General features: G+C 42.1%; 1 protein-coding gene across 3 annotated transcripts in view; it reads right to left on the reverse strand.

The window, feature by feature from the left end:
- LOC128738976 (GPI inositol-deacylase) overlaps positions 1–19,921 on the reverse strand; it is a 666,126-nt gene that overhangs the window by 176,374 nt on the left and 469,831 nt on the right. For 2 of the 3 annotated variants that reach the window (XR_008412136.1, XM_053834504.1), the window contains exon 12: positions 5,559–5,753. The exons of the other annotated variant lie outside the window; for it this stretch is intronic. Coding sequence is in view for 1 of the 2 variants with exons in the window: in XM_053834504.1 (XP_053690479.1) it covers positions 5,559–5,753 (195 nt within the window). In the remaining variant the exon portion in view is untranslated. The remainder of the gene's footprint in view (positions 1–5,558; positions 5,754–19,921) is intronic. 3 annotated transcript variants of the gene reach the window in all.

Here is a 19,921-nt window from a genome sequence, read left to right on the forward strand (position 1 = left end):
GAGTTTTTCAGACCGTAGAGCCCACAGACAATTGATTTTATAAAAAGAAATTTGACTAATATCCTACAAATTATTTTTTTGCCGCCCGATTTTTCAAGCTAATTTCCACGGGGGGGGGGGGGGGGGGTGACAAAAACTTTAAATATGATTTGCAATGGCCTTATATTAGGAAAAACAAAACGTGTTTCTCGGCAAAATTGGAGAAAATAAAATTTAGAGAAACTTTATCGAAGATACCTTGGCTCTATCTCTTCAAACAAACGGAATACTATATTTTTTCTATGAACAACACCTAAAAACTAAACAAATCCGCTTATTACTTTTTTCGATTGCATTTTAAAAGCCCGCTATGTTCTAAAAAGTTGTTTAGGGGAGAGTAGTCAACAGTGAGTCAACGGGAATAGCTACGTAATAAAACATTCAAGATCCATGATATTTTCATGGCAAGTTTTCTTTTTTTTTGTTGGATTATGTCACTTTAACAGACTAGGTCATTCGTGACTTCTGCGGTTTTTTTTTTGCTGTCACAGCGCACAGCTGAATGCTTGGTTTATTGTACTATTTGTTTATCACTTTCTAAAATGTACCAAGTAGTAAGTGTGAGTTATATTTCAGTATATTTCGGTTAAGGGCGAAATAGTTTTGTCAATTAGAGAATAATAATACTTCTTTTTGTTCTCATCAGATTTCGTAACTATCCAAATGATGTTTGTGTATCTATATTAAATCTATTTAATTTTTTTTTTTTACTAAAACAGACTGATTTATTTGATTCTATGTGTACATAACAATATAACTCTTAAGACTAGTAATGGTTTTCAAATTGTCAGGAACTTCTAAGGAATACATTATAAATCTCATGAAAACTTTTAATAATCTTCCTATCATTTCTGTGGATACTTCGTATAATTCTGGGTAATGAAGACATTTAAACTGTACATGATTTTGCTGGGTTATTGTTAGTAAACATCTCTGAACTTCTTGCCATAATTCTGTCTTACTACGGCAACTCGTAAATTTATGTTCTAAGGTTTCTCGTTCACCACATATGGTGCAGTCTGGATTTTCCCTACGTTCTTGGTGGAACAGAAGATCGTTGTGGTTGTATTTTCCATGGATCAAAAGAAAGAAAGCAGATTTTTCGTCGGAGTTGAAGTATTTGTGGTTTGCTTTCTTCCAAACTCTCCTCCAGTTTTTGTCCACCCGTGTTGTCATGCTTACTGGTGGCAGAGATTGCATTTGGAATTGGTATATATCTTTGACTTCGGGCTCGTTCAGCTGTCGCTGTAGAAGACTGTCCATCATTATTTTATATATTCTAAGGTAGCTTAGATCATTCGGTATAGGGTCTTGCTGTATGTATCGGTTATAGTGCTTTTTTTCACAAATCCGTTCTAGTTGGGCAATTCTGGTCCAATTTCTAGTGCTTCAGTTTTAGTGTAATTTAGTTTAGCACCAGACACTTTACCAAATTCGTGGAAGCATATTCTTACATGTTCCACTTTTTCGATACTTCGAATGACTATAGTTATGTCATCCGCGTAGGCAACTACACATTCTTCTTGGCCATTGCATATTGTGGCAAGTTGGTCCAATAGTGATTGTAGATGAAGCACGGACAGTCAGTGGGGGGGGGGGGGGGGGTGGGGGGGGGAAGGCATTTCTTTATTAAAGAAGTTTTAAACCTAAGAGGTTCACTCGCCTCTCGAGGGAGACCAGGTTATTAGGCAGAAAACCATTTGTTTAAGCAATATGTTTAATGCTTATGTTGCAGAATTTTCTTTCGAATTAATTAATTAATTTATTTAACTAAGTATTCATGTAACACATGAAAGTTACTTTCTAATGGTTTTCAAAAGTTGGCGTACAATATGATTTCTGCTATTTAGTTAGCTGTCGAGAAGAATGTTTTACAGGATTTTAAAGACTGCATGGCACTCTCGCATCGAGCCTACTTTCCCCTCCGCAAGACGCTTCGATCAAGGAGCATACGCCGCACAATGCTCTGTCCTATTCTTCAGCTGACGAATTTCTCGCCGGATCTCTTCGAAATCGGGAGCCGACACGCAGTTGTCGTTTGTAGGCACTCCGAGCACTAACTGGCGTTGCGTCTCCTATTGCTATATCGCCACCCGTTGAGGTGCTCGTCGAAATACTGCTTCCACTTATCGACCATCTCGCACTCGTTTGTGATTAGATCCCCTTCCTCGTCCCTCTACATGTCAGGTTTCGGTGTGTAGCCCTTATGAGTTTGATTCACCTTCTCGTAAAACTTGCGCGTGTCATTAGCTCTGAATAGTTGTTCCAGCTCCTCACGATCTCAGTCCTTCTTCTGGCGCTTTTTGCTCGTGAGGATCATGGTCAACTCATTCCGCGCTCGTCGATACTTGGCCAAATTCTCTCTCGTGGATATGCTAAGACAGTTTTTCCTCTCTATCGCTTGTTGGCATTCCCCGTCAAACTAATCATTTCGTGCACTCGAGCATCGCGGTTGCGGCCTCGTTGGCGGTCGAGCGTATCATACTCCATCCATTTTCGAGGGTCGAAGCATCTAGCTTCACAGGAGAAGGCAGAGCTTCATCCAGTACGCGCGCGTAGTTTACGACAACTGGCGGGTTGTTTAACTGCCGAATGTTTAACCGAGAAGGGCGGCTTTGTCGCAGGGCATAAACCGTCGATAGTTTTTACGCACGCGTACTGATACTAGGTAATCACCCGAGTCACCCCAGTTGGGAGCGTACGTTGGTGATGTTCGAGAAAAACCGGCCATCGATGAGAATCTGGTCGATTTGGTTCGAATTTCGTTGGTCAGATCCAGGTGCCTTCGTGGATATCTTTGCGGGAAAAGAAATTGCTTCTGATCACCAAATCTCGGAAAACTGCAAACTTGACGCATCGCTGGCTGTTGTCATTCATGTCGGTGTGCAGGCTATGGGGTCCGATCGCCGGTCAATGCATTCCCTGCCAACCTGGGCGTTCATATCTCCGATGACGATCTTGATGTCCTGTCGTGAGCAGCTGTTGTACGTTGATTCCAACTGCGCATAGAACGCTTCCTCGTCGTTCCGAGTAGCTGAGAGCTACATAGTTGAGAATTTTCAAAGACTATTATAAGAGATACAAAACGATGTCGGTTATATTGTTATTTAAAGGTGCACTCATCAAAAATATACTTGTGCTACAATTTTAGCTTGGTGTATTGTTATTCTGCATTGAATTTGTTTAAAACTTAAGCCAAAACATTTCGGGTGGGGGGGGGGATGGTGTCAAAGCCCCAAGCGCTTCCCCCCCCCTGGCTACGTGGCTGCGAACAGTACCATACTGAGAGGATCACCTTGACGAACTGATCTTCTTATGTGAAAGGGTTCAGACGTACGGCCATTGAAAATAATTTATTATCTGGCGCAGGGGCGGACTGGGAGCCAAAGGGCCCACCGGACCTTTGATATTAGGGGCCCCAGTTTGCAATATTCTCATGTTAGTAAATTAACATAAAAAAAGACGTCTACTCTAAAGACATCAGCGTTACAAGGACAGTAAATCGAATGAATATGGGCTCTATTTTGTAAGTCATGTCGTGCAACCCCAAGTAACAATTCTAAAGCCACTTGGTTTTGCTTGAATTTTATAAAGGTTTTATTGCGGTATTAATCATTACCTCTGGGTTTATTGTGGTATTGCGCAATACCAAGAGGATACGAGTCCAAACACACTTATAGCTAGCTAGAAAACCATAATAAAACTGTTAATAAAGCAAATTTATTGTGGTTGCTTATATTACCTCGTTAAAACTTGTTGGCTGCACCACGTCTCTTATAAACTTACCATAAGTGTGGCGTGGCAACAAAAAATGGCGCACCAATCAAAATTGATCTTATCGCGGTTACTTGTCAAACCGCAATAAATCTGTTAGTTTTATAGAGCTATTAAAACGGTAACACCCTAACCAAACAGTTTTTTTGCTGCTATTACGAAGAATACCAAAGTTCAACACCAAAATCATTTGTTTGTGCGAAGCCATATTGCCATATTCTAGTATTTTGTTTTAACTCACAAACAACAATTCATCAAAGCAAAGTATTTTACAGAAAGAAGGTTATTATCAATCGATTTTCCTGTCAGAGGAAGCAACTAAAATGATTTTTCTTGAAATTAAGATTGACTAACTGAATATTTTCAATTTGGTAAAACAACCAGTTTTCGAAAATTGTAAAATTTCAGTGGCGCGCTGATTTTATCGACCTATCATATCAAAATGCACGATGAAATTAAATGCGCACATGGTGCAAGCCATCGAAATTGCTTAAAATTTAATAGATATTCTATGGGATATTTTATTCTGGCCGCTGTAAACCAAATCGTTCAGCATGATCTGTCAGTAAAACTAAAACTTTTCTGCTCACGAATATAGTTGCAAGTTGATAAAGCTAGCGAACTTATCTGGCGAAAATCGAAAAGCAAAAAGCGAAAAGCAAAAAGCGAAAAGCTTTTTTAAATTAAGGCGATGGCTGTCAAGCAGCGAAAGCTTAATCGGTTTTATTGCTGCTTTTAGCAGAGCGTGATACGACTACTTGAGTTTATAACCTGATTCTTATAGCGGTTATGAAAACATTCTGAGGAGTGGGCCACTTGGTCAGAAAGCAGTTTTATAGCGGTCATCAGAAAGTTCTGGTGGAGCTCATAGTTTTATTAGCGGTTTTATGAAATTGGTCATGAAAACCACTATACGAACGTAATAAACTTGGAATTGTTACTTGGGACTCGACTCGACTCAGGCACTGTCGAGTGTCGAGTATCGGGAGAACGGGCAGCATAGCGGCTCGATGCTCGAAACAAAACAAACTCAATCGTTATTAGAACCGAGTTACCAGCTTTTAGCATGTGCGTCATATTAGCGGTTCACGGTACTTTAGTTTTGACGCATTTTTCTTCAACCCAATCTTCGCTGCTTTGAGTTTTAGTTTGTTCAGCCACCACCCCAGATACTGTTCTATCGACAATATCCATTTTATTGGGAAAACAGACGAACTAACTAGATTTGCTGAAGATTGTGCCTGTGTGTTGCCCCTTTGATAACATCCTGTAACGGCATGTTAAACAGCCCACATAAGGAACCATTACGTTGATAAAGTCCCTTGCGAGGTTAGAATGGCCATGATTTTACGGTCGAAGGTATCATACGCAACTTTGAAATCAATGAAATAATTGTCCGTTGAATTCTATATTCATGGACTTTTTGGAGGATCTGCCGCAGCGTGAACATTTGATTTGATTTGCGTGATAAATGATATGATGTCAATAGTTCAATATATATGAGTAGCTTACTGCGTCTACACGTCAGAACAGAACAGTTCATAGTGCAGGCGATTCCCGTGCCGAGTCATAGCTATCCCTGGGATTCAACTCTTGGATTCTCCTATAAGAATCATGCTTCTATAAGCAAGGTATTCTGTGCGAATCCTAGAATTTCTTCACACGATTTCAATGTGAGGAATGCCCGAGCCTCTGCGCGAATCTTTTTGGTTCATCCTGGTAGAGCTGCAGAAAAAAGAACTCACCGTCTAAAAACGCCAGTACGAAGAGCACGTGTTCGCCAGTCCAGAGGAGAGGTTCGTCAGCAACGACACACGGAGTTTCCACAAAACGGTCAGGTGCAAGAATTTTGCCATGCCTGTGATGTGCAATGATAGTGCTGGCAACCTGCTTACTGACCAAACGACGGTAGCAGCCAGGTGGAAGAGTATTTTCAGACGCTGTTGAATAGAGAAGTAAACACGAAGATCAGCATCTTCAGGATAAGAATTTTGAGCGAAGGCCAAGCTGTGGAGCCGCCAACACAGGAGAAAGCCAAAAGAGCAATCAGTGAGCTGAAAAACGGTAAGGTTGCTGTAAAGGATGGTATCCTGGCTGAACTTCTAAAAACGGGGAGCGAGCGCCACCTCATTGTCAGGAACAGAATATGGGAGGAAAATAAATATCGGAGGAGTGGTTGATTGACCTCATTTCCCATAATTTTAAAAACGGACATCGACATGAGAGTAAAAACTATCGAGGCATTACGTTACTCAATTTTGCCTATAAGGTGCTCTCCCTATTCTGTGTTTTAGACTGAGTCCGTTAGCTGAGTTCTTCGTTGGCGAGTATCAAGCTGGTTTTCATGAGGGTTGCTTCACGATAGATCAGATATTTACCATGCGTCTAGTAACTGACGAGTTCCGGGAGTGCAACTTGCAGACTCATAATATTTTTATGGATTTCAAGGCGGCATACGATTCAGTCAAACGAAATGAGCTGTAACAGTTAAGGCTAGGACATGGTTTTCCCACAGGACTAGTTACGTTGATTCGTGTGACGCTGGATGAGTAAAAATTATGAGTCAGAATAGCAGATGAGACCTCACGTGCTTTTTGATTTTGCGGAGAACGTCGATATACTAAAATCAAAAGTAAAGCAGCGAAAGAAGCCTTTAGGTCATTTATTGAGAAATTGGGACTTACCATTAACACCGCCAAAACGAAGTACATGGCGTGGAAATCCAAATGGTGTTGGTGTCGAAGAGGAACTGAATATATTTTGGTATGCTCTTACAACGATGTAAGTCGCAAAATAAAACGACTAATTACAGCTGCGAATTGGCCTTTACGCAGGCATTACATTTTGTAGCTGAAGTCCCGTAGCTTGCAAATTCGCGTAAAACAGATGCTCTAGAGAACACTAATCCTCTCGGTGGCCCTTTACGGACATGAATCATGGACGCTAAAAGAAGCTGATCGAAGCTGAGTCCGGCCGAATGCTTGGGGTTTTAGCGTAAAATTTGGCAAAATCCAAAATGGAGTGTAGCGCAGACGCATGAACCACGAGCTATCTTAAGAATGCAAATATGCTGTTATAATGAAGATAGCACAGTGTGGCAGTCTGCGCTGGATTGGTCACGTGTCTAGAAGGCCCGTCGAAAGAGGAGCCAAAATTATTGTAAGCAGAGAATCAAGAAGAGGCCGTATACTTCGGAGTAGACATCGCACTTATAGATGTGTGCTATCGAGGATGATGCACGTTCAGCTGGTGTTCGAGAGGTTTGAAGAAAGGTAGGACCATAATTCATTCGGTGCAGGATCGATAACGAACCGTCGCCACTGAAGTAAACTGAGTATGGAGCTTAAGCCGACAGTTCAATATTTATAAGTAGTCAAATAACTGCGGATGAAATACTAATTCTAATTTTAAATACTCAGAATTGAAGCTGGTAATATTTTCGGAGCTTGGACCCCAACAGCTCAACTTAAATGATTTCATGAATCATGGGGCCCCAGCAATCGAACATTCGTGAGTCATGGAAAAAGTTTAATTGAAAGAGAAATTTTGGTTTAAAGTTCGGGGCCCTAATAGTCCCATTCGAAGCTGAATTTTCAATCATCAAATCGGTTGATTTCATAAATCATGGGGCCCCAGCAATCAAACTTTCGTGAGTCATAGAAAAAGTTTACTTGAAATAGAAATTTCGGAAAGTTCGGGGCCCCAACAGTCCCATTCGAAGCTGAATTTTCAATCTTCAATCATCAAATCGGTTGATTTAATGAATCATGGGGCCCCAACAATCGAACTTTCGTGAGTCATGGAAAAAGTTCAATTGAAAGAGAAATTTTGGTTCAAAGTTCGGGACCCCAACAGTCCCATTCGAAGCTGAATTTTCAATCATAAAATCGGTTGATTTCATGAATCATGGGGCCCCAACAATCGAACTTTCGTGAGTCATGGAAAAAGTTCAATTGAAAGAGAAATTTTGGTTTAAACTTCGGGGCTCCAACAGTCCCATTTGAAGCTGAATTTTCAATCATCAAATCGGTTGATTTCATAAATCATGGGGCCCTAACAATCGAACATGAAGTTCGGGGCCCCAACAGTCCCATTTGAAGCTGAATTTTCAATCATCAAATCGGTTGATTTCATGAAACATGGGGCCCCAGGAATTGAACATTTGTGAGTCGTAGAAAGAGTTTAGCTGAAATAAAAATTTTGGAAAATCTCATTTTGTGTAACAACGAAATTTTTACTGGGGCCCACCGGGCATTTGCCCGGTTGCCCGGTGGGCCAGTCCGCCCCTGATCTGGCGTGAGGTGCCAGTATCTCCATCATTTGACTCGATATCTTCAGCAGAAAAGAGATCTTTGAAATGTTGTAAAACGAGTTCATGTATTTCGGACTTGAATAATAAAACCCCATTGTATTATTAAAAGCTCGAAAAAAGCCATCGAAAAAACGAAGTGCTTTTATTTTTTTTTAATCTAATCCACCAATCGGTCCACGTGCGATAATATTGCTTCTGCCTTGTCCAGTATACCCACTTCGCATGAAATTTTCAGAGATTTTTTGCTGTTAGTAATTTATTATTAAATTTCCAAAACGGTCTATCCTGTCGAATGTTTGTAACAGGAAGCGTAATTCTCAAAACTACAGCTTTATGATCGCTAAAACTGTTTACCTGCAGTTTGCAATAACGAACATTAGGAATACATTCTGGACTAGCATATATTCTGTCAAATCTGGACATTGATCGGCCTCTTACAAACGTGTAATCAGCATGTGAATTGAACTCCCTCCAAACGTCTTTTAGGTGCAACCCATCGACGAGACGTTTCAGTGTTGCACTTAAATTGATACGCCCGTGGTATCCCTTTGATTGAGAACCAAATTGAAATCTCCGACAAGTAAACAATATTTTGAACGGTTTTGAAGATTATAGGGCCGAGTGCGGCTGAAGAAATCTTCTCGTGCACCTCTGTTTTGTGATCCAGACGGTGCATACCTATATATTGATGATTGTAACTTCATTCCCCAAGTTGATGCATATCGCCCTCGAGTCTAGACTTCGTAACACTCTAGAATATGCAATGCCATTTCTAAGAGCGATTGCCGTACCACGTCTCGTTTCATTTACATTGAAAATTATTTCATATCCTGGAATTGCATTTCCTCACAGTGTACCTCTTACATGCATAAAATATCTAATTGTAGTGTGTGTATGAGTTCGACGAAAGCGTTTATTTTGGTTTTATTGCTAATACCATTTAAATTGATAGTTGTGATTGTGTACGATAAGAGATTGTTTCTATTTGTGTCTGACATTATCAATTAATTGTTTACTTGCCGCTTCTGCTGTGATGTTGTTGGGGCGTAAATTTCGTCTCTTTTGGGTTTGATCGTCATGATCAGTGATCTCCATCGTCCCTTTTTCTGCTCCTCTAACAAGGGAATTTGATCTGCTACTACTGGTACTAATGGGTGTTGAAAAGACGTACTCACTCTCTGTAGTGAGAGCTTCGGCTTGCTGATGGTGTTCTGGCGATGAGAATGGAGATGGCGATGAGTCCGGGTTCCGCTGATGCTGGAATTGTTGCTGGTGATGGCTGGTCCGGGATCTTGAGTTTTGCTGTCTTCGGAGTCGGTGACGCGGGATTCTCTTCCGCTGCTCGTTTGCAGCTCTGGCTCTGCTCAGTGGACTTAGAGTTGTCTCGAGAAGATGTACTTGACATACGCGATAGATTTCTCTGTCTGTCTACCACGTCCGGCGACTACACCAGAGTAGTCTTTGCCTTGAGCCGCGAAGAGATGCTCTGTTCTCAGCGCAGCTGTGTCCAAAATGAACTATATTGTTACAGTGGCGGCAAGTTTGGATTTGATTGCTGTATGTGACGTGCATACTGTAACCTTTTTTTTCCTTTATTGAACCACTATTACAAATATTTAATTAAAGACAAGGGACAAAGCTCTTCCCGGATTAACCATTATAGAGCTGGAATTCAATGGAACATTAGACAATACACAAAACACATAACTTAATCTAGGTGTCTCAATAAGCAATCGCCAAGAAGTCTTCGGTGCGCATTGTACTGGCTTTAGAAAGAATATAGCCAAGTAACGTTTAGCAAAGCTGTGACTTCGCCGCATATACCATAATTAATGACATAAGTTCGCACATTCCAGTTTTTTCGTGGGTTAGCTGTTCCCAACCGCTGAGTGTGCTTGAAATCTGAAATCATAAGTTGATTTTTGCATCGTTAATAAAATTATGGATAATTTTCAAAAAACTAACATCTTTGATTGCAAGAATATCACGAATGGGGGTAAATGGTTTTTTGTTAGATTTATTAATATCTTGGAATAGTTTATTGCGCATCGAATCATATTTCTGGCAAAACCAAATTACATGATCTATATCCTCGTATCCGCGCTGGCAGGAGCAAAGAATTGTGTCGACTATACAAATTCGAAACAAATGACTTCTTAACGTGTAGTGGTTCGATAAGATTCGAGACATGTTTTTTATAAGTTGTCGATTTACTTCCATGTTATAATACCACGGCTTCAATGTTACAGCCGGCAAAATAGAATAACAAAATCTACCGAGACTTCCCTCATTCCATTCTACCTGCCAACGGTTCATGATTTGCTTTCTTATTTCATGGAAGTACTCCCTCGTTTGAACACCCCGTAAATAGATTGGTCCGTCAACCGATCCTCTTTTTGCGATAGTGTCCGCTGCCTCATTGCCATTTATACCGCAATGAGCCGGAACCCACAAAAAGATGAGGTAAATTCCTGATTTTTGGAGTTGGAACACAATTTCCCTTATAGCATAAAGTGTATAGGGATAATGATATTCCATATGATATGAATTGAGCGAATTCAGAGTACTTAAGCTGTCTGTGCATATAACATAGTTGCCTTTAGGATAGTCTTGCAGTAGTTGGCATACGTGTAGTATAGCATTAGCTTCAGCAGTAAAAATCGAACATGGAGAAAACATCTTATGTGCCACTTGTAAATTGTCCTCGAATATCCCAAATCCAACGCCGTTTTCGTTAACCGAACCATCCGTGTAAAATATCTTTAGAGGATTATACGATCTAATCTTATCATTTACTACCGAGTTGATGGACTGCGATGTGTACGACCGGGGAACATATTTCAATGACTCAATCATGGATAAGTCAATGTTTGGGATGTATGAAATGGCGGCAATATCAAAATCATGGTAGACTCTTCTAGGGGCTGTCAGTATTTCTTTACTTATGCATGGACGATAACAGTGAAGATATCGGCAACCCGGAGAAATTTCAAATAACTGGTCAAGGGTAATGACAATCGCGTGATTCGTTTGAATGCAACCGACTAAAAATCTGCACTGTATTTCTTCCATTCTTATACTTAACGGGGGTATGCCACACATTACTTCTAACGATCCGATGTGGGTGGAATTCATACTACTGATTGATATCCTGAGACAGCGATTTTGAAGACGAACAAGTTTCGATAAGTGTGTTTTGGCAGCGCAACTAAACACATGTGAGCCATATTCAATTACCGACCGTATGGCTGATTTGTAGAACATTAGCAGGCACCTAGGGTGTGCTCCCCACCAAGCACCCATTAGCATACGCATGAACTTAACACGTTGCTGACATTTTTTAACTACATAGTCGATGTGAGTTCTCCATTTACACTTCGAATCAAACCAGATACCCATATATTTGACAGTCATTGACCGTGTGATGGGTTGGTCATTCAATTGAAAAGAAACGTTTGAGGGATTGTGTTTGTTAGAGAAGACAACGAATTCCGTCTTCGATGTGGAAAACGAGAGTCCTAAGCAGGCAGCCCAACTTTGTAGATTGGTAATGCATGTCTGTAGTTTGATTTCCGCATTTTTTGGGACTTTATTTGCACACCATAATGCAGCATCGTCAGCGAATTGAACCAAAGTACATCCGTTAGTCATGCAGTTGTCTATTTCACGGATGTATACATTATATAGGAATGGACTGAGGCATGAGCCTTGAGGAAGTCCAATCGAGCTAATCCTTGTTGATTTCAATGAATTGTTTAAGAAGAAATGCATTTCTCGAGATGTCATTAGATTATGAATGAAATTAGCGATTATTACTGGAATTTTCAGGTCAATTAGCTTTTTATGCAATAAGTCTAATAATACTGCATCATAAGCACCTTGTACATCTAAGAAAACAGCTATTAATTCTTCCTTACGGCTGAGAGCTAATTGTATTTCTGTTGCTAGAAGACCCAAGCAATCTTGAGTCCCTTTGCCACGTCGAAATCCATACTGGGTATTAGATAGGATACCTGATGATTCGGCCCAGAGTTGTAAACGATTTAAGATCATTCTTTCTATTGTTTTACGCGGACAAGATAAGAGTGTAATGGGTCGATAGGAATCTGGCAAAGAAGCGTCTTTACCAGGCTTAAGAACTGCTACTATTTAAGATTTCTTCCAAACTTCTGGGACACAATTTGTTTCTAAAAGCTTATTAAAAATCTCTAGAAGAAGTAACTTAGTAACTTCGGGAAGGTTTTTCAACACCAAAAATTTTATTTCATCAAGTCGTCTAAACTGTTTGAAAGCCTGTGTTTTATCATCTCGAGCTAACTTACATTCATCATCCCACCAGAAATTAGGAGAATGCTTACGGGTAAAACTAGATGTAGCAGGCTTGGTCTGAGAAGTTCGTAAGGCTTTGTCAATTGTATCGAAAAGTTCTGTATATTGCCCACCAGGGCAAGCAAAATTGTTCAAACTAGTAGTATATGCCTGTACAATTGATTTAAACTTCTGCCAGTCAACATTTTTTGACCAATCATATGGAATGTTAGATGTTTTAGTTTCAACTTTAGCATTAAACATTATTATTAATGGTAAGTGGTCGCTGCCCATTGGGTCATCAATAAATTTCCAATCGCAGAATAAGGCTAAAGATGCAGACACTAGAGAGAGGTCTATGCTTGAACAAGGAACTGGAGGGCAGGCAACCCTCGTGAACTTGCCAGTATTTAAAAGATGAAGACTTATCATCTAGGACTTCTGATACAATTCTCGATCTGGCATCGCTTGTGGCATTTTCCAAAGCTGTCCCTTTAGAATTAAAATCACCCAATATGAAATATGGAGGTTCAAGACAATTAATCAATCGTTGTAGATGGTTGGTCAAAGTGAAGTTTGGAGGAATATATAATGATAGAATGGAAAATTTTAAACCTTTGTAATTTATTAGACAGGCTACACTTTCTATAGAACCAACTACAGGGAGAGCTATTCGGGAGAATTCTATTCGGCTTCGAATTCCGAGCATAACACCACCATACGGTTCATCGCGATCTTCTCTAATTAGATTAAAGCCGGGAATTGAGAATTCACTATCTTTAGCCAGCCATGTCTCTGATAAAGCAAAAACTTTTACATCGTGTTCTGTAAGAGCTACTCTAAAAATTTCTCTTTTTGGTTTTAAACTCCGACAATTCCACTGTAAAATCGAGAAGCTAGTTCTATCGAGAGATGTATTAGCCATAAAGTTGCAATAGAAGACTAAGAAGGGGCAATTTCTCGCAAAGCTTTTGCACTAGGGGACACAATGATAGGATTAGTTTTTTAGCCAACTCTTTCCATCTATCTTCAAGCTCCAGAGCATCGCAAATAAAATCAACTAGCTGCAACAATGCTTTTTGCATTGGACTATAATCCTTCTCGACTTCAGACACTCTCTTGAAGCCAGGAATATCTCGCGATTTGGGAAGATCAGGCCAATCTCCTGGTTGGTTTGTTGAGAGATTAGCATCTAATGAAGAGGAAGGAAATGGAGCTTCGTCACGTTTTTCCTAGATTTATCGATCTGTTTTTTCTTTCGCTTTATGGACTGAGAACTACTATTATGAGCTTGTATATCGTCTGAGTCACGAGAATCTTCGTCGTTTTCGCTTAGTGCGTCATACTCATTGGAAACCGTTGTGACAGCTGTCTTTAAGATATCTGAGTAACTGAATTTACTGTGGTTAGCCAACCGTTGTCTAACTTTTTGTTGGGACGTTACATACACAGCGCAAGATTTCGGAGAGTCGTGGTTAGCTTTACATTGTATACAAACGTTAGATGGAGAATCGCATGAATCTGATCGGTGTGAACCGGTGTGAACCGGTGTGAACTAGTATGTCCGAATGACTGGCAATGATCACACTGCATTAATTTAGGGGTATAAAGACGAAGACGAAGTAACACGTTGTCTATATTCAAAAAATCTGGTAAAGCTGTACCTGAGAACGTGATTCGGATAGCGTTACTAGGAACGTATACCGTACGGTTGTTTCTAATTGCTTTAGTGACTAGCCGTTCACATTCTAGGATAGAGACTCTCGGGAGATCGCGATGTTTAAACTGGCCGAATCCACGCTCTAAAACACTTTCAACGTTTAATAGCTCATCGTAAACTACTCCGGATATTTCTACTTGATCGCATGGGACATACACTCTGTATATATTTGTAAGAGAAGCGTTCGATACTACGGCATTTGCGTCATTGCGATTTGTAAAAACAGCTCGTAATTTGTACATGTTCACTTTTTTAACTTCCCGAATCGATTGATACGATCTATGCAATATATCAGAGATTGCCAATACATTCAACGGTTTATCTAATTGACGGAAAAATACAATAAATGGACCTTTGGCACTCTGGGGATATATTTTGACACGAGTGTTCCTTGGCACTGCAGATCTACTCTGATCCCCAGAAACTTCACTTTCTGCATCTGAAAACGATTCCAACTGTTGAGGATCAGGATCAGGCACCATATTTATGTCAACGTTATTCTCCTCCGCCATTGCAAAATGGCGAAGAAGAGTCAAAAATCAAACTACTAAATTAAACTGATAAGCGATTTCGGATACTGAGAAAATTAGATGATAAAAGAACGATACTTAGAGTACAATAATTCAAGGCACCGCCAAACACTGCTAATCGATTTGAAAAATATTCGGTTTTAAACTCCAACAACTGTACGCAGGACTACTGTAAACTATGTTGACCCTTCGACAATCGAGAGAGAACTGGCTGTAGTAACCTTTGATGTATATTAGCGAAGCATTCAGAATGGCATGTTTCTTGCTTGATGGCAACTATTTCTCCGTATTCGGCAAAGAAATCAGCTATTCATGAATCTGGCATTCTTGGCGGTAAATGGTGCAGCTTTACATCAGTACCTCCGTCCTCTACGTACAATCTAATGCGATGATTGGTGCCATCGTTGGTGAGCAACACATTATTATGTAGAGAAGTTTCTACAATAGCGGCTGCTGCTTGCATCTTTACCTCCACAAACACTTTGCCTTCTACTCGGTCAATTTGTATTGTTGTTACATCTTGTGGCGTGAGTTTTAACTGATTTGTAATGAAACCATATATGGTTTCATCTTTTAATTTTCGTATTCCGCGAACATCGATGAAAAAAGTGCGTTTCCTCAACGATTTCATACTGTGGCAGGGGGCTGAATAACTACATAAGCTTTAAATCCCTCCCGGTAAGTATGAACAGAGTTTGTACAAACTTTTGTGAGCGATCGATAAGCACGTCTGACTTGACTGACTGATCTGCGATGACTGCAAGATTTTTTTTGTTGAAGTATGTCACTTTAACAGCTAAGGTCATTCGTGACTTCTGCGGGGTTGGGATTTGAACCCGGGTCATCGGCGTGAGAGGCGTGAATGCTAACCACTACACCAGGACTGATCCCAAGTCATGGAAAGTAAAGTTTATGAACCTACATCGCATAATGTAGTGAATCTTGTTTGGCAAACCTGCTAAGTGTGCAGTGTTTTTCCCGAACCACCTGTCGAAAAGTGTAACAAGATGTTACCCCGAACCGATGCCCGGAAAATGGAGACTCCGGAAGTTAAGAAAGCGTTGATACATAAGCGTGGCCAAGTAAAGGGAAAGGTCACGTGGATCTTTAGTTCCTTGGAAGCGGCAGAAAAGGAGAACAAAAGGCTGTCGCTAGCCCTACTGCGGGTCCACGCTAGGAACATGCAGATCATTTACCAAGAGTTTAATGAAAGGAGGAGAATATCGCTGTGCAGGAAGATACTTACTTACTTACTTAATTGGCCTAACGTCTTATGACAAGGCCTGCGCAGTATAATTTCTCCATCTGTTTCGGTCCATGGCAACTGATCTCCAGTTCTGCGGGCACCCAGTGCTCGCCAGTTCTCGCTCCACCTGGTCTTGCCACCTCGCTCGCTGTGCCCCTTTTCGTCTTGTTCCTACCGGATTTGATGCGAAAACCATTTTTGCAGGATAGTTGTCCGACATTCTAGCAACATGTCCTGCCCAACGTATCCGTCCAGCTTTAACCACTTTCTGAATACTTGGTTCGCCGTAGAGACGCGCGAGCTCGTGGTTCATTCTTCGCCTCCATACACCGTTCTCTTGCACTCCGCCAAAGATGGTTCTTAGCACCCGCCGTCCTAGCAGTGTCCACGTTTCGTGCCCGTAGAGGACAACCGGTCTAATTAGCGTTTTGTACAGTGTGCACTTTGTACGGGGGCTTAAATTGTTCGACCGCAAGTGTTTGTGGAGTCTGTAGTAGGCCCGACTTCCGCTGATAATACGTCTTTTAATCTCACGGCTGGTATTGTTGTCCTCTGTTGCCAGTGAGCCAAGGTATACGAACTCGTCGACTACCTCGAACTCATCCCCGTCGATTACCACGGTACTGCCCAAGCGAGCCCTGTCGCGCTCGGTCCCGCCCGCCAGCATATACTTCGTTTTAGACGTATTTATCTTCAATCCAATCTTCTTTGCTTCGCATTTCAGTCTGGTGTACTGATCTTCCACCGCCTCAAATGTTCTGCCGACAGCATCCACGTCATCAGCAAAGCAGATAAATTGACTGGATTTATTGAAAATCGTGCCCCGCATTTCGATCGCCGCTCACCTTATAACACCTTCAAGCGCAATGTTGAATAGCAGGCAGGAAACACCATCTCCTTGTCGAAGTCCCCTGCGAGATTCGAATGGGTCCGACAATCCACCCGAGATTCTCACACAGCACTGGATCCCATCCATCGTAGCCATGATAAGTCTAGTAAGCTTACCCGGAAAGCCGTTTTCGTCCAAAATTTTCCATAGCTCTTGTCGGTTTACGCTATCATATGTGGCTTTGAAATCGATGAACAGGTGGTGCGTAGAGACTCGGAATTCGCGGCACTTCTGGAGTATCTGTCGCAGGGTGAAGATCTGGTCCGTTGTAGACCGACCCTCCATGAAGCCGGCCTGGTAACTTCCCACAAATCTATTGGCTATTGGCGATAGTCGATGAAAGAGGACTTGGGACAGCACTTTGCAGGCGGCATTCAGGATAGTGATTGCTCGGTAGTTCTCACAATCCAGCTTATCACCTTTCTTGTAGATAGGGCAGATAACCCCGTCTTTCCACTCCTCCGGTAGTCATTCCGTATCCCAAATCTTGACAATCAGTTGATGCAGAAAGCCGGCCAACTTGTTCGGGCCCATTTTAATAAGTTCCACTCCAATGTCATCCTTCCCCGCTGCTTTGTTGTTCTTCAGCCGCTGGGTGGCTTCTTTAACTTCCCTTATCGATGGGGGTGGCACATCTTCGTCGCTTGCTGCACCAATGTGGTCACTTCCTCCGCTATCATGGTCTTCCGCCTGCACGCCATTCAGGTGTTCGTCGTAGTGCTGCTTCCACCTTTCGATCACCGCACGGTCGTCAGTCAAGATACCTCCTTCTTTATCTCTGCACATTTCGGCCCGCGGCACGAAGCCTTTGCGAGATCCGTTGAGTCTCTGATAGAACTTCCGTGTGTCGTGAAAGCGGTACAGCTTCTTCGCACTCCTTCTCCTCTTGGTGGCGCTTCTTCTCCTTGAAGAGTCGGGTTTGCTGCCTCCGCTTCTGTTTGTATCGCTCCACATTCTGGCGGGTGGCTCTACGCAGCATTTGTACCCGCGCTGCGTTCTTCTCAGCCAATATCTGCTGGCATTCCTCGTCAAACCATTCGTTACGTCGATTCGGTGCCACACTGCCTAGGACGTTCTCCACTACGCTGTTAATGGCATTCCAATAGTCCTCAAGAGGGGCTTCATCCAGCTCACCCTTTTCCGGCAGCGCGGTTTCGAGAGATAACGCGTAGTTTTCGGCGACCTCCGGTTGCTTCAGTCGCGCTAGATTATACCGCGGCGGGCGGCGGTATCGTATGTTGTTCACAACAGATAGTTTTTGACGTATCCTTACCATCACTAGGTAGTGATCCGAATCAATGTTAGCGCCCGGATAGGTTCTGACGTCGATAATGTCCGAAAAGTGCCGACCATCTATCAGAACGTGGTCGATTTGTGATTCTGTCTGGTTGGGTGATCTCTAGGTGTACCGATGGTAGAGGTTATGCTGGAAGAAGGTACTACGTATGGCCATGTTCTTGGAGGCGGCGAAGTCGACAAGTCTTAGGCCGTTTTCGTTCGTTTGCGGGTGGGCGCTGAACCGTCCAATGACCGGTTTGAATTCTTCCTCCTGACCAACCTGAGTATTACAGTCCCCGATGATAATTTTGACATCATGTCTTGGGCGGCGGCCGTATTCACGCTCCAGCTGCGCGTAGAATTCGTCTTTGTCATCATCGGTACTTCCGAGGTGAGGGCTGTGCACGTTAATTATGCTTATATTGAAGAATCGGCCCTTGATTCTTAATCTGCACATTCGGGGGTTGATCGGCCACCACCCGATCACCCGTTTCTGCATCTCGCCCATCATTATAAAAGCGTGCAGGAAGATAAGCCATCGAAATAGAAAATCGACCATCTCCATCCGTGTCAGTACCCGTACCGTTTCCTTCGACGTCGACCACAAACCCACCGCCAAATCTACCTATGATCATCCAAACGCAGTAAAATCGTGCTCCCCTTCCAACCTTCGATGGTCGTTACGAAGCATGGCCACGCTTTAAAACCATGTTTCAGGACATGATGCAACGATCAAACGATTCGGACGCCGTTAAATTGTACCACCTGGAAAACTCGTTGGAGGGTGTTGCCGCGGGTGTAATTGATCTGGAGATGCTTCAGAATAACAACTACGAACGAGCTTGGGAGATTTTAGAGGAGCGTTTCGGAAACCAATGTCTGATCCTCGAATCACATATCCTCGGTTTGCTGAATATGGAAAAGGTTCCAAACAAATCGTCGAAGGGTCTACGGAAACTAGTCGATGAATGCACCCGTCACGTCGACAACCTAATCAAGTTCAACCAGCAACTAACTGGAATGACGCAGTTGTTTGTGGTAACGCTACTGACACACGCGTTGGACAAAGAGACCCGTGAACTTTGGGAAGCTTCGATCAATCAATCAGCGGTTCCTGAGTATGAACTAGTGATTGAATTCGTGAAGCAGCGGTGCGTGATTTTGGAACGCTGTGAGACCACTACCCCTTTGGCAACCTCCAAAGTGCCCGACCTTTCAAAAGATGACCGTGGAGCAACGTAAGAGCAAGCTGAACAGGCAAATCTGTGCTTCAACTGCCTGAGGAAGGGCCACCGTAGTGCTGCATATAGGAGCGACAAGTGGAAAGTGTGCCAAAAAACACCACACTCTTGGTCCACTTCGAGCAGCGAGAGAAGCCTGAAGTGAGAAAGAATGAGCCGCCTAAGCCAGCCGAGTTGAATCCGGTACCGGTTTCTACAAAAATATCATGCAGATGGACAATACGTGTTTTGGTCGAATAGAGCATCATCGTTTAACGCCATAAAAATACAATCTTTCCTGAATACCCATTCGATCCCATTTGTACCCAAAAACCACGACCTGACAAATTTGTCTCAGTGCGCCCAATCGAAGATTTTTTCGGGATTTTGACTCCCTTGGTATACAGAATATATACAACAACATACAATACTACATACAATACATACATACAGAATTGCAAACAGTTGATTGGTAGAATCAAGGGAAGCATTCGCAAAGTTGACATGACGGCCATACAACGCTCCTGTTCGGACATCAAACGGAAGCTTCGTCGAATAGCTGATTACGGACCGTTTTCAAATGTACACTAATTTTTTTTCAAAAA

This window comes from Sabethes cyaneus, chromosome 1 (genome assembly GCF_943734655.1).
Source record: "Sabethes cyaneus chromosome 1, idSabCyanKW18_F2, whole genome shotgun sequence".
Taxonomy (NCBI): Eukaryota; Metazoa; Arthropoda; class Insecta; order Diptera; family Culicidae; genus Sabethes; species Sabethes cyaneus.